The 14,452-nt window shown below is 47.6% G+C and overlaps 2 protein-coding genes and 1 non-coding gene across 4 annotated transcripts in view; 2 read left to right on the top strand and 1 right to left on the bottom strand.

Moving 5' to 3' along the window:
* Nucleotides 1-1,168: 1,168 nt before the first annotated feature.
* LOC114803246 (cholesterol 24-hydroxylase-like) lies at nucleotides 1,169-7,710 on the top strand. Its single transcript, XM_029002677.1, has 15 exons — nucleotides 1,169-1,341; nucleotides 1,410-1,487; nucleotides 3,042-3,123; nucleotides 3,219-3,292; nucleotides 5,194-5,280; nucleotides 5,362-5,500; nucleotides 5,653-5,766; nucleotides 5,844-6,000; nucleotides 6,153-6,221; nucleotides 6,329-6,401; nucleotides 6,557-6,641; nucleotides 6,813-6,923; nucleotides 6,999-7,087; nucleotides 7,183-7,249; nucleotides 7,335-7,710. The coding sequence occupies exons 1-15, from the start codon at nucleotides 1,193-1,195 to the stop codon at nucleotides 7,485-7,487; spliced, it is 1,527 nt and encodes a 508-aa protein (XP_028858510.1). The 5' UTR covers nucleotides 1,169-1,192; the 3' UTR covers nucleotides 7,488-7,710.
* Nucleotides 7,711-8,138: 428 nt separating this feature from the next.
* On the bottom strand, nucleotides 8,139-8,211 carry trnat-ugu (transfer RNA threonine (anticodon UGU)). The gene has a single exon. It is a non-coding gene; the product is annotated as a tRNA-Thr (tRNA).
* A 1,050-nt stretch (nucleotides 8,212-9,261) lies between these two features.
* ccdc85cb (coiled-coil domain containing 85C, b) overlaps nucleotides 9,262-14,452 on the top strand; it is a 29,789-nt gene continuing 24,598 nt past the window's right edge. For both annotated transcript variants that reach the window (XM_028953010.1, XM_028953011.1), the window contains exon 1: nucleotides 9,262-10,260. In XM_028953010.1, coding sequence (XP_028808843.1) covers nucleotides 9,570-10,260 — 691 coding nt within the window. In that variant the 5' untranslated portion in view covers nucleotides 9,262-9,569. The remainder of the gene's footprint in view (nucleotides 10,261-14,452) is intronic.

A 14,452-nucleotide genomic window follows, 5' to 3' on the forward strand; every position in this document is an offset into this window, starting at 1 on the left:
ATGTCAAGCCAGGAACTCTGCGCTCTGCTGGCCAGGCTCCCCGGGGACTGGGACGACACGGACAACGACGAGAGCACGGGAGACGCGAGTGGGGCTCCGTCCATCGCGCACATCCACGATCGTCGCGAGGTCCGTGGGGACCCACGTCACTTCCAGGGCTGTGAGAGACGACCACAGCAGCATTCCTCCAGTGAGGAGATGGGCAGGCTCCAGCCCGAATGGCCAGAGTACTGCCCAAGGGAGCTGATCGTGGCATGGGTCCAGGATGTCCGCAGGGTGGACGACCCTCGGAGTCACCGGTGGGAGGACACGGATGATGAAAGCGGCGATGACGTGGATTTTCTTTGGGGCGGTCGGTGCCGGGATGGCTCCGTCGACATCGTCGTGACATCCGTGATGACCCACAAGGGAGACACGGACGACGACGAGAGTGACAAAGACAGTTGGCCTGTCCCAGATCGTCGCAAGGTCCGTGGGGACCCACGTCCCTCCCAGCAGTGTGAGGACAGCTGGTGGAAGATGGCGACGGGAGGTTGGCAGCCAGCAACTGCGCTGCCGGGACTGCCTCGCGGGGAGAACACCTTCCCAGCCGACCCGCCTTCCCTCGGCAGCGCAGGACCTGTGTCCCCGCCTGCTGGAGAAGACGTCCACCACCCTCCACGCCACACACACCACCATCTCCAGCGAAGTGCCCAGCCCCGTGCGGGACAGCCCAAGGGTCCCGGGACCCTGCAGTGGGGCAGCAGACGCAGATGAGACCACCACCATCCTTGCGTGTCTGCGTGCGGAGACAGGGCCCGCACGTACCCGGATACACGGGTTACGATACGCCATGTTTTGCGATTTCACTCTGCCTGAAATGCCAAGCAGTATTCACCCAGCTGTACAGCGCCATCTACAGGAGTGGAGGTTGTGGCCGCACACTGATTCTCATCTCTGCTGACCTCGCTGCAGACAACGCTCGACAGCACCACCCGGTGGACTAAATTTGAATACAAAAATATCGATATTTGATTGTGTCTTACAGTATAATTTCTATCACCCATAGTTTTATCCCCACTGAAAAGCAGGAATTTCCTATGGGAAATGGTCTATGTTAAACCGGAATGTGGTTTAATGTTGGTTTTATGATCGGCCCTCCCTCCGCATCCATAAAAGGCCCCGGTCCACTTCCGCGGGAGGCTCGACAGACATGGCGCTCCTGCACGTCGCCGCCGTCCAGGCCGGGTATCTCCTCGCCTACCTGCTGGCGGTGCTGCTGCTCCTCTTCTTCTGCTACTGCCTGTACGTGCGACACGTCCACGCCAAGTACGACCACCTCCCCGGGCCGCCGAGAGAGAGGTAAGCCGGGAAGGGAGGACGGTGCCGCGGCTCCGGCCGCTGCTTCTGACCGTCTCTCTGCTCTCCAGCTTCCTGCTCGGACACTCCAGGCTCATCGCGAGGGAGTCCCGGTCCGGGCGCGTCGTGCACGACAGATTTCTGGAATGGTGAGAAGTTACAAAAGTGGCGTGTGCATGTTAAACTTTTCATTATTTCGGGCCAGAACCGCGCTGACGTGTCGACTTGCACTTTAATTACGTAACACAGGAATCAGGAATAATATCTGTCCTTTGCACTATAAACACGCCCTTTCAGTTTTGTATACCGGTGCCAAAAGTAAAACGTGGAATTCGTAAAGATTAAGGGGAAGACAAAATGATTGGATATAACCGATAATAACGTGATAATAAAGTGGTTGCTGCAGTCAGCCAAAACATTAAAACCAGCGATAGGTGAAGATGCAGGACGTTATCGGTGGGATCCCATGGGAAGCAAAGTCTATTCCAACTTCATGGTATGATATTGTCATAAAAGAAACGATTTTTATGGAGCCTTATTGTGTTGCTTAGCCTCTCAAACCAAAGCAAAAAAAAAACCCAATAATTCCCAGAAGGTTTAGCCTGCAAATATACAATTTCAAATTAATACACATACATTTGCACGGTGTAGTGGCTGAGACGTGAAAATACATAAGAATGAAGTAAGCATAAGAAGCAGTGGTGACCTAGTGGTTAAGGAAGCGGCTCTGTAGTCAGAAGGTTGCCGGTTCGAATCCCGACCCGCACACTGCTCCCCGGGTGCCTGTCATGGCTGCCCACTGCTCACTCAGGGTGATGGGTTAAATGCAGAGGACACATTTTGTTGTTTCACCGTATGCTGTGCTGTGTATCACAATGACAATCACTTTACTTTCACCTTCACCACCCTGGACATATATAAAGAAAAGGTCTGTAAACATGGCCGTGGGATCTTGCCTTAGCAGTAGGTGCAATAACAGTCATAAATATAGCGGCTGGTCTGGGGGAAGGTTATCTTGATGGAAGTGTTTTCCCAAGATTTCAAGATTCCTTTACCTCTGCACAAGACCAACGATGCCGTTTTGAGCAGGAGCAAATTCCTGCTGCAGGCCCAACCTGGTTGGACTAGTGAAAGTTAAAGTGAAGTGATTGTCATTGAGAAACACTGCAGCACAGCACACGGTGCCACAACGAAATGTGTCCTCTGCTTTTAACCATTGCCCTTGGCGAGCAGTGGGCAGCCATGACAGGCGCCCGGGGAGCAGTGTGTGGGGACGGTGCTTTACTCAGTGGCACCTCAGTGGCTCCTTGGCGGACTGGGACTCTGCAACCTTTTGATTCCTTAACTGGTAGGCCACCACCGCCCCAAAATGAGCTTGAACAGAAGAGGCCTTTAAAAATGAAATGAGGTCTGTGTAGCTGTCTGCGTACATTCCTGTTTAAAAGGATCCCAGGTTCTCAGAGCATTCCTGCAGTCTGGCCGTTGCTCCTTCTCTTCTGGTACTAAGGGGATTGTGTGGTGGGGTCAGGATCTGGTGCACTGTTGGCTCAGGATGGAAAAGTAACCAAATGGTCGAATCTGGGTATCAAGGTTATAGTAAACACTGTGTCTGGGTGAAATAAAATGCGAACTTCTGAACTAGTAAGTAATTTAAAGTGCTGCATTGTGGACTGAGATCATCATGTTTGTTTTGCACACGCCAGGGCTGAAAAATACGGACCCGTCTACAGACTCAACTTTTTGCACTATGTGTCTGTGGCAGTTTACGACCAGGAAGCCACCAAGGTGAAAACACTTTGTCATGCCGCTCGATTTTTTTCTTTCTTCTCAGCATCCAGCCACATCAGAGATAAACTGATGACTTTTTACTGTCCCCTCAGGAGATTCTGATGTCACCAAAGTATACCAAAGACAAATTTGTGTACAAGCGGCTGTTCAACATGTATGGAACTAGGTAAGATTGTATAATTCCACTTGGGGTTAACCCTAACCCCTGAGTCTCTTCAAATTTGCGACTTTGTTGAATTTGCTCCATAAATCTGGATTAATATATATTTATTGAAATAAATAATTGAAAAATTGTGAGTTTTACTTGCTTATGTGAAAAAAGGACTTTGAGGCAACACTGTGAAATCAACTTATTCCCAGACTTTATGTCATCAGCGGCCCACGCTGAGATGCTTCACATGATTCTTATATATTAAATACAGATATGTGCAACCGCTCACTTGTTCACTCGCAATAATTATGCACATCACCGCTCGTTTTTTTTGGCTCATTTGAAGCTTGCTGACTCAAGACAAATTGCATTTCAAAGGAAGCGGTCCGAAATCTTTTGCAACCTACACATTTCATCCCTGAACAGCCACTGAGACTTTTTAACAAATAGAGGAATTAAATTTTTGTTGGTCTGTAATTGAACAAAAGTAATGCATGAGTCAAGTAGAGAAATAAACAGTTTCTGCTTCATTGTAAGAATGGGGTCCACAGGTTCCTCCAAGGTAATCCACCGCAAGCCTTTCTGATAGCTAACGCTTGAAGGGATGTCAGGAATTGCTGACATTATATTGATATGCCATTGAGGTATACATTTTTAAATATTTGACAGATATTTAAATGAGATAAGTGTGTAAAATAACAGTCTTTGGAGACCAGAGGGGGGTTATAAAATCTGTGGAACAGCACAGATAAAAAAACTAAAGAAAACACTTAAACAACACAATGTAACTCCAAGTCAGTCACACTTCTGTGAAATTAAACAGTCCACTTAAGAAGCAACACTGATTGACACCTCCTGACATCCCCAATAAAGGTGTGGTTCTGCAGGTGGGGACCACAGACCACTTCTCAGTTCCTATGCTTTCTGGCTGATGTTTTGGTCTCTTTTGAATGCTGGCTGTGCTTTCATTCTAGTGGCTCAGTTAGTGAAGCTCATCCAGGATGGCACATCAGTGTGAGCTGTGGCAAGAAGGTTTGCTGTGTCTGTCAGCGTAGTGTCCAGTGCATGGAGGTGCTAACAGGAGACAGGCCAGATCAGGAGATGTGGAGGAGGCCGTAGGAGGGCAGCAACCTAGCAGCAGGACCGCTATCTCCGCCTTTATGTGGAGGATAAAGGAGCACTGCTAGAAGGAGCACTGCTAGAGCCCAGAAAATGACCTCCAGCAAGCCAACAATGTGCATGAGTCTGCTCAAACGGTCAGAAACAGACTCCATGAGGGTGGAATGAGGGCCTGACGCCCACGTTGGGAGTTATGCTTACATCCCAACACCATGCAGAATGTTTGGCAAATTTGCCACTGGCACCCTGGGCTCTTGACAGAGGAAAGCAGGTTCATACTGAGCACATGTGACAGTCTGGAGATGCCGTGGAGAACGTTATATTGCCTGCAACATCCTCCAGCATGACTGCATGACATTTAAATATGTAAAGAACCAAGTGTTTAATAAGAGTATTGCATTCATGCAGATATAGGATGATAACCTGATTGTGTGCAGCTATTGCAGCACTACACCGGTGGAGGACCAAAGCCACACCTGTAGTGCTCAAGGGTTTGGGTTGGAAGACATGGGGCGCAGAACCACGATGAACCTGTTGCCAGTGACTTTGGTGCCTAAGGACGGACGTGGATCTGTCATGAACTGTTCCGGAGGGGGCACACTGGCTCCGGCGATTCGGACTGGAATCGTTGTGTTTTGTTCATTGTTAACCTGATTGTGTGCCGCTGTTATGAGTGTTTATATGTCGCCTCTTGTATCGCTTCCCTGTCCTTAATCTGTAAGTCTCGTACTGATGCGTGTACCTGTTTTATGTAATGCTGCTGTGACACCTCTGCATTTGCATGACTTGTTGCACAGGTTTCTGGGAAATGGACTGGTGACTGCAATCGACCACGACCTATGGTACAGGCAGCGGCGAATCATGGACCCGGCATTCAGCAGCTCGTGAGTGACACTTTCCACAAAGCACACAGGAGAAACGAGTCCCTTGCATCTTAGTGAGGTGTCTGATCCTGTGGCTGGCAGGTACCTCCGGGGTTTGATGAGTACCTTTAATGAGAGGGCAGATCGTCTGATGGACAAACTGGCTGAGCTAGCTGAGAGCCAGAGCCCTGCTATGATGCGAGAGCTGGTCAATAAGGTCACCTTGGACGTCATTACAAAGGTTGACAAGAGTTACATTTCCTTACGCTTCAAACCGAATATTTTACTAGATTTTTTCAGTGAAACTTGATAGTTGATGAGGACACAAGTCCAATTGGTGGTGGGATTTCTAGCAAAGCTGCTACACGTGTCTTCTCACTGTTTTACTTGCAGGTGGCTTTTGGGGTGGATTTAGATCTTTTTCACACTAGCAACTCACCGTTCCCTCGTGCAATTGAACGTTGCCTGGAGGGCACGTTACACTTTCTGAGAGACCCCATGTTCGAGGTCTGTACTGGCTTTTTTGTGGGTCAAGACAAGCAAAACAGACTTGGACTGACTCTGGTCCCTGTGCCGTTTCCCAGTATTACCCACAGAACAGGAAGGAGGTCCGGGAGACAAGGAAAGCCGTGCAGCTTCTCCGCGAGACAGGCAGTAAGTGGATAACCGAGAGGAAAGAAGCAGTGCAGAACGGGGAAGACGTGCCTATGGATATTCTCACACAAATCCTAAAGAGTGCAGGTGAGGTGGAATTATTGCTGAATCTAAAATACTTTATTGTACCTTATAAAACAGTGGTTTTATAAAAACAGTCTGTCTATGCAAAAATGTAGAAAAACAATAAATGCACATTTTATGTTTTAAGGTGATTGTGTTTTTTTTTATCTTTACAGAAGAAAACAAAAGTCATGAAGACGATTGGGAAATTATGTTGGACAACTTTCTTACATTTTTCATTGCTGGTGAACTGTCAAGATATCTTGAATATACTTTAGTATCAATAATACTTCATTTTGGTTTTGGATATTTGATTGGTTTAATGAGTGCCACGTCATATATTTTATGACAGGACAAGAAACCACAGCCAATCAGCTCGCTTTTGCCATCATGGAACTTGGTCGTCTGCCAGAGATCATGGCAAAGTAAGAGAAATCATGAAGCTTTCAATGTTCTTAAACGTATTCTTTTTTTCTCGACTCACAGCACTAAGCCGTTGTAGATTTTCAGCATCTTTTATCAACTTAATGCACTGGTACGGTGAGCAATTTATTCTTTCTAACTTACCCTGAAATCCCAGGCTCAGGGAAGAGGTGGACGAAGTTATTGGGACCAAGCCTGAGGTCAGCTATGAAGACCTCGGAAATCTGACTTACCTGTCTCAGGTACAAAATAATCAATTTACCAATAAAAATGATCCATTTCACTCATTCATCATGTTTGTAGATTTCTCATTAATTAGAAAGGACGAAATCCATAACATAAAATCTTGCTACAGGTGACATATTTAAATTTGGTCAATGTTATCGGTTATAATGTTCCTGTGTGAATTTTAGGTGTTAAAGGAAACTCTGAGGTTGTACCCAACAGCCCCTGGTACAACTCGCTGGGCGGCAGACGACATCGTCATTGATGGCATTAAGATTCCAGGCGGATTTCAAGTCGTTGTAAGTGTGTGGAAAAAGATGGTAATGCTAATTCTACAGTTATATCTAGAAGTTAAACATCTTGTGTTTTCTCAGTTGAGCTCATACGTTTCCTCACGACTGGAAAGGTTTTTCAAAGATCCGTTAAAGTTTGATCCAGAACGTTTTAGCTTGGACGCACCAAAGTAAGTAATGAAAATCATGCCCGAAAACTGATCTATAAGTAAATGTGCAGGTGTGATATTAATCTGATATTGTTTTTTCTATCTTTTCCCAAAAGGCCTTATTTCTGCTATTATCCCTTTGCTTTGGGCCCACGTTCCTGTCTTGGACAAAACTTTTCACAGGTTTCTGAATAAAAAAAAAGACCAAATGAACAATACATGGCCTGTAAATGCATATTAACTTAACAGCAAAATACCTTCTTTGCAGATGGAAGCAAAAGTTGTCCTGGCCAAACTGGTGCAGAGGTTTGACTACACGCTGCTCCCTGGACAGAGTTTTGATATTCTGGACACCGGAACACTGCGTCCATTAAGTGGGGTTCAGTGTCTGATTAAAACACGAGATTCAACATTGAAATGAATGTTTCTGCTGAAGGGCACCATCAGTTGGTGGAAAATGCATTTATCACATTCGTGTTCAATAATGCTTAATGAATAATTATTACATATATATTTTATTTACAAATCAGTAGTGATGGTACCTTGGTGTTCTGCAGTCACTATAGATAGATCACCACACAGCTCTTAATGTCAACTGGTATATTTCCAGGCAGATAATAAAAGTATTATCATATCAGTCTAAAGTATCTCTTATCTGTGGAAACATGACGTTTACTTAGATTGAGTTATTGCACAGATGCTGGGCACCATGTACAATGAAAGAAGAGAACAACTTAAAAATATACATTTTAATCTGTCACAACTAATGTTTTAGCACTGCTGTAATACGTTTATTTAGATTATGTCAATGCTAAAATATTAGATGTGACAGATTGCTTCAATCTTTTAAGTTTAGCCAGTGTTCACTTTTTCCATTGTATGTGGGACAGTAAATAAGGTGGAATGGAATATTTTGCCATTTTGATTCCTCCAAGCCAATCACAATGGGAGTTCCAAAGTAATTCATGTTATACCAAGTGTATAAAATCACCAAATCTAGTCGTTCAATAGCCCGTAGCCGCTCATTTAAGTAGAGGGCAAAGTCAGATTCCCAGAAGAAAATTTGCGGAAGAGGCCCCAGCGAGGATCGAACTCGCGACCCCTGGTTTACAAGACCAGTGCTCTAACCACTGAGCTATGGAGCCTGCTCGTGCGCTCCGCTCAAAAGTCTTATTATTTACGCATTCACTTGTTAAATCGCGTTACGATTTGAAAAGATATATATGTTACTTCGCGCGTCCGAATGTCACGTTTCATGTCAGCGTATTAAAAGCGACACAACACGAATAAGCGTTCAGGAAAATGCCTAAGCGTATAGTTTAAGCATGGCAAACCGTTCTCTGGTTTTGAAATACATTTTGCTGCAAAAGGAACAGCTGTACCGTCATCGGTGTCCACGCAAGTAAACCCACGGCCACCTTTGGGTGTCGAGTAATCGGAAATCGACACGTAATATAATTCAGTGACATGGAAGGATCTCCGTAAGACGCCTCACGATCATTTCAGCCGTGATGTAAGTACGGGATTTGCCCGCCAGGTGGCGACGTGGTCCGCCTGCTCTGAGAACGGATTTATATGTTCGTTTGTTTCGACTCTTGAGGTTTTTTCATACGCTCGATTTTTAATTAAAATTGTCCCCGTGTCTGTGTGCGTGTATCAGTACACGAATCGTCATTGAACCAGAAGACCCAGGTTGGAATCCCACTTACTACCAGTGTGTCCCTGAGCAAGACACTTAACCCTAAGTTGCTCCAGGGGGGGACTGTCCCTGTAACTACTGCTTGTAAGTCGCTTTGGATAAGGGCGTCTGATAAATGCCGTAAATGTAAATGTTTTTGCAATGCGGTAACTAAAATCTTTATCTCATAACAAACAATAATAAGTATAGTAGTAGTAATAGTAGTAGTAAATATTAAATTGGCAAACCTCTACATAGTTTTTCATCGGTATAATTCGTAATAAATACGTTTCATATAGATAGACAGATGAATAGAGTGACAGATTTTTAGATACAGATAAAAATATGACAGATTGTAAATGTTTTTTTTTTTAGATCAGGCAGCACTTTAACGCGTCGCGGGCCCTTTAAGTGGGCGGGGCCTCGCCGTGACTCCGCCTCTCGTCCTCGGTACCTGCCCGCGCCGTTTTGCTGCGTCGCGATTGGCCGCCTTGAATCGTTTCAAAAGAGGAGGAGGAGGAGGAAGAGGAGGACGGAGGGGCTGACCGCGAAGCGCAGGGCAGGAGGATCCCGCACTTGTTGGGAAGAGGAGATCGCCGCCGGGTCGTCGGAGGGAGGGGAGGATGTTTATAAGACACCGCGACCCCACGCACTCTCCAGGTTTTGATTTCGGCGTGATTCGGTCCCCGCGCAGGGATGGAGTTATGACGGAGAGCCACCTGGACCTCTAGTGGAACATGTTTCACGTCTCCTCCGATTCCGAACCGCAGTAGAATGGCAGAGCCGAGGTCGGGATAACTGAGGCAGATCTTGGAATTCGAGGAGATGGCGAAAATTTGCACGGAGGCGAAGGAGGACCTGGGCAAGGTCTCCGACGACGAGCTGCTGCGCTGCAGCAAAGAGGAGCTGGTCCGGAGGCTGAGGAAGGTGGACGGCGAGAAGATGGGCTTGATGATCGAGCACGGCAACATGATGAAGGACGTGAACCGCAGGCTGCAGGTCCACCTGCACGAGATCCGCAACCTGAAGGAGGTCAACCAGAAGCTGCAGGACGACAACCAGGAGCTGCGTGAGCTCTGCTGCTTCCTGGACGACGACAGGCAGAAGGGGAAGCGGCTCTCCCGGGAGTGGCAGCGCTTCGGCAGGTTCACGGCCGGCGCCGTGTGGAAGGAGGTGGCCGCCTACCAGCAGAAGCTCAAGGAGCTGGAGGCCAACCAGGAGCACGTGCTCCGTGAGAACTCGGACCTGAAGGAGATCATTCTCATGCTGGACGACGAGCGCAACGGAGCCGGGTCCAGGAGCTCCATAGACAGCCAGTCCAGCCTGACCAACCTGAACGGCGGCACCGGGACGGTGCGGGACGTGGGGGACGGGAGCAGCACCTCCAGCACTGGGAGCGCGGGCAGCCCCGACCACCACCACAAGAACGGGGACACCAAAACAGGCAGGACCCCGAGGAGGTCCATGGATGACCTCTCGGCCCCGCACCACAGGAGCATCCCCAACGGGCTCAATGGTAAGTGTCACGTGGCCCAGAAGAACCAGAAACCGGCCACGTTCCCAAACGTGTTTCAAACGAACCCGCGGGGCGCACCAGGCCTCAACCACACCAGAGCGGCAAGGTTCAAAGGCAGCTAAGGTCGCCGGTGCAAATTAAGACAATTACCCAGGTAGGGTGTCGCCCAAACCTCTTCGACACGGAGAAGCCCTCGTTGCACGGATAATCCCGGCGCTTACCATTACCTTATTACGGGGATTAGTGTCCATGTGGGCAAAAGACCAAACCCCAAACAAACTAATGTAAAGATTGGGGTCGCTCAGCACCGCGGCCATTGAAGAGCGGATTATCTTAATGTCCGTTAGAGCGGATTGCGGCGGATTGCGTGCTTCTCCTTCGCGGTGCGGGGAAAGTCGGAGCGCCGGCGTCCCCGTTGGAAGGCCTAAACACCCGCCCGGGGCGGAGAACTCGGTAAACTCCAGGAGAGAAATGGCCCGTTTGGTTCACGTCCGCCGAGGTTCCAAGAAATGTTTTGATCTGTAAAGCCCTTCACAGCTGACATTTTTGTCTCTGTGTCTCTGACTGGAGGTCAGGGGTCAGATGCGTTTTTTTTTTTCCTCTTCGTGATTCGGATTGGTGTAAACCCCGCACTGGCACTATGCAGCAGTGGGAGGGTCAAAGTAGGGCAAAAACATGGCTGTGCCGAGGCTCGGGCTCAGCTGATCGGCTTGAACGCGCCGTCATGCAGGCATTTTTCCCAGCAAACCCGTGGTATGAAATCTGGTGTCCACATGTCCAGGTTCTTCGCCGAAGCTGGAGGCAGCGGTAAATTGAAATATTCGTAAACAATAGCATTCGTTATATTACTATTAATATTCAATGTTCATACAGTTGATATGTAGAGAAGGTGGTAGACCCAAAATCTGTAGGCCGATGAATGATCTTCTACATGCGAAAGTCTGCAGATGGAGAACAACGTTGTGTCCCTGCTCAGAGACCAACAGGGGGACAAAAATAAGGGAAAAACTACTAAAAATGACGTTTTCTTGCAGCTTTCACTGTCTTGCATCTGTGCCTCTGCATCAGTGTAGATGTTTGCACAGTACTGTACACACACACACACACACACACACACACATATATATATATGTAAATATTTTTTTCTGAAAATGATCCTGTCAAATAATATCACCTGCGCTGCTTAATTAGCCCACTTTACAGTTATAAACGAGCTAATGCCAATTTAATTTTTCAGGTCTGTGTTATTAAGGGATTATTATTATTTTTTTTTTGATAGCTGGCCCAAATTGGATTTGATGCCTGGTTAACTTTTTTTTTTTTTAAATAACGAGTGGACCCGGGGGGGGTCGTGCGGGACCTGGACGTAACGGTTGTTAAAGCCATCGCACGGTGCGTGCAGACGCTGCCCGCGAGTGATTAAGCGGTTTCGCATCGAGCCCAGTGCCTTGTGCCGGTTTGCGGATCTTGTCCCGATGTGGCTTCTGCTGTAAGATGTTTGTCACCCGGGCTAATATCCTACCGGGTGCCCCGATGTCCTGATAAATACTGTATTAATCCTTCTCCCGGAGTGGAGGGTTGATGGCCGCGACTTTTATAAGACAATTCACCATCACTCCCTCCTTATTAATATGGTGATATAATCTGGCCTTTTTTATATTTGATGTGTGAAGATAATGTGGATTGTAATAACGGCTGACTTAGACAACTCACACAACTCACATTGTGCCGCCTGTGACGGTCCAAGCCTTTGAGTGACAGTTGATGAAAGTGAAAACATTGTCATGGTCGCGCCAGCAGGAAAAACACGGCTTGTTAATGAAAGCGGCGTAGAGCTTTGCGAAAACCGCTAGGCCAATCGATACGGAAACGATGGGTGTCAGTTGCGGACGCCCTTGAGGGAGACGGCCTCAGGGTTTCGGCACTTCTCGGCTTACCTCGCAGCAGACTCCCATTTCTGTGTGGGTCAGCTGAGGGCCCGTGCCGTTCCGTTGCGGTTCGGGTCCCGTCGACGGGTCCGGCCTTTTAAGCCAATATCGTATTGGGCAACATCTGCATTTCCCATCACTGATATAATATCGCAGTGCGGGTTAGAGTGGGAAGTCATATTTAAGCAGTCAATCATCAGCAAATAGAGTTTTTTTTGGGGTTTGGAGTTTCACTAACAACGTTCGGTCCACAGCCTCACTGGCAAACAAGGCCGTCCCATTTTGAAAGCTTTTTGAATTGCAGCCCGGAAATGTGTCCCGCTTTTCCCCTGTCTGCGAAGGACTCGTGCGTTGTGTCCTTCACAGACCAACGTATCCCAACATTCAATGCGTGCCAGTGACAACTTGTGACACAAATATCACATTGGTTGAAGCACGTCATATGGTTGAAGGCCGTGGCGTCCCAGGATCAGTTCATAGCTCACGTCCCCACCCCACCATGGGGCCAGAAGTGGCATTCTGGGTGGAGACCACAGACGTTATTTTTTGTACATTTTTCAAATAGGTGAAATAAGAAAGAAAAAAAGATATTTTGGTTTCAATTTTGTAAAAAAATGTGCCATGAAAAAAATTCCCCAAAAGGGTATGAAGCCTTGGAAGTTTCTAGAACCAGAGGAGCGCAAGGAACCAAACAAAGTGCCAGAAAGGGGCCTTGTCGGTTAGGGGCTTGCCTGGATGCTGCGGGGGTCAGGGGTGTGTGTGTGGGGGGGGGGGGGGGGGGGGGTTGGCGCATCCCGCTGCGGGGGGTAAATTGAATTTCTTTCAGGAAGCCTGGTTCCACGCCACCCCTGAAGGACAACGTTGCTGTTTGGCGTCTGGCTCCACCCTGTAAAAAAAGAGCGGCCCTTTTTTGGTGTCCTTTGGCTTTGGTACAGCCTGTCTGTGTTCACTTAATTTTCGGCAAGGAGTCGTGTTTCATGAAAGCGTCTCTCGGTAATATAACACAGCCTCGCCCTGGTCTCCTTGGACAGTCACTTCCTGAGCCGAGGTCCCGAAGCTTTTCGCTTGTCTACGAGCAAACAGACTTCCTGACCTGAGAAAAACCGCTGACATTTCCATCTAGGCGACGGCAAGACGGAAAAAAAAAAGACATTTTCGCCTCAAATATGAGTTACGCCTTCGGCCTGGCCGAAGTCGGCTCAGAGTAAATATTGGTCTTTTCCCGGGGTCTGTTTGCTGGCCGTACGCGCACCATTATCCCCGAGCCGGCCGCAGATATGCTAATCTCGGCAGCTGCTCCGGCCCCTCGAAGAGCTAATCCCGAGCCCTGGCCGAGCCTGGCACGCCCTCTCTGTTTCGCCGATGATCCGACATGGTGCTGGAATGTAACCGGGGCTCTCAATCCCGCAAACGGCATTCCAGTTGAAAATGTTTTATTACAGATCTCAAACACAAGGCTCTGCTAATACACTTGAATATTACCACTATAATGCATATTAATGCATCAACACGCTGCTATGGCTGATGGGTTGCTAGGCAACACATTGACATTGAGCTAAATTTGACAAAAAGTCTGCAAAGCCTGTCAGCATGCAAGGGAATTGCCGTTCTTTTACAATGTAGTGGTGTAACACCAAAAATTACGGTTTGGAATGGGGTATTTTGAAAAATATCCTTTATTCGTAACCATTATTTACATTAGGCCATTTTGGTCAATATTGGGCAACGCACCGTTACTACGAAACACCAATGGATGCAACTGACGTTCCACACTACCGGATAAATACTGAATCGAGGACCAGGAAAAGAAAGGAATAGCATTCAGAACTGAATGTTTGCACAGTGTTTGCACAATGTGCATTTCTTGTGTTGTAAAAGTGTATTTGTGTCGTAGCTGTAAGTGTGCTTGTGTGAATATTAATATTATTATTATTATGGGGTGACGTGATTATTTTTAGACTGTGTTAAACCTGTCCTCCCGCTCTGCAACAGGCCATTGTTTAGTGCGCAACGCGAGTCGGAGGCTGAGATTCAATGCGGCTCCCTGGGACGTCCAGTGCGTCACTCGTCACATCCTGTTACAGCACAGCATAATCTCTTTATCGGCGAGTCGGCGGCTCGACCTGTGAGACAATGGCAGCGGCCGCTCGTCCCAACCTAAATCGTGCATGTATGCATGCCCACACACTCCAGAAGAAGAAGAAGAAAGAAAACGATGCCAAGAATCATTCAGGCAAAGTGTGTGTTGGTAGGTCAGCAGGACG

Source organism: Denticeps clupeoides, chromosome 14 (genome assembly GCF_900700375.1).
Source record: "Denticeps clupeoides chromosome 14, fDenClu1.1, whole genome shotgun sequence".
NCBI lineage: Eukaryota > Metazoa > Chordata > Actinopteri > Clupeiformes > Denticipitidae > Denticeps > Denticeps clupeoides.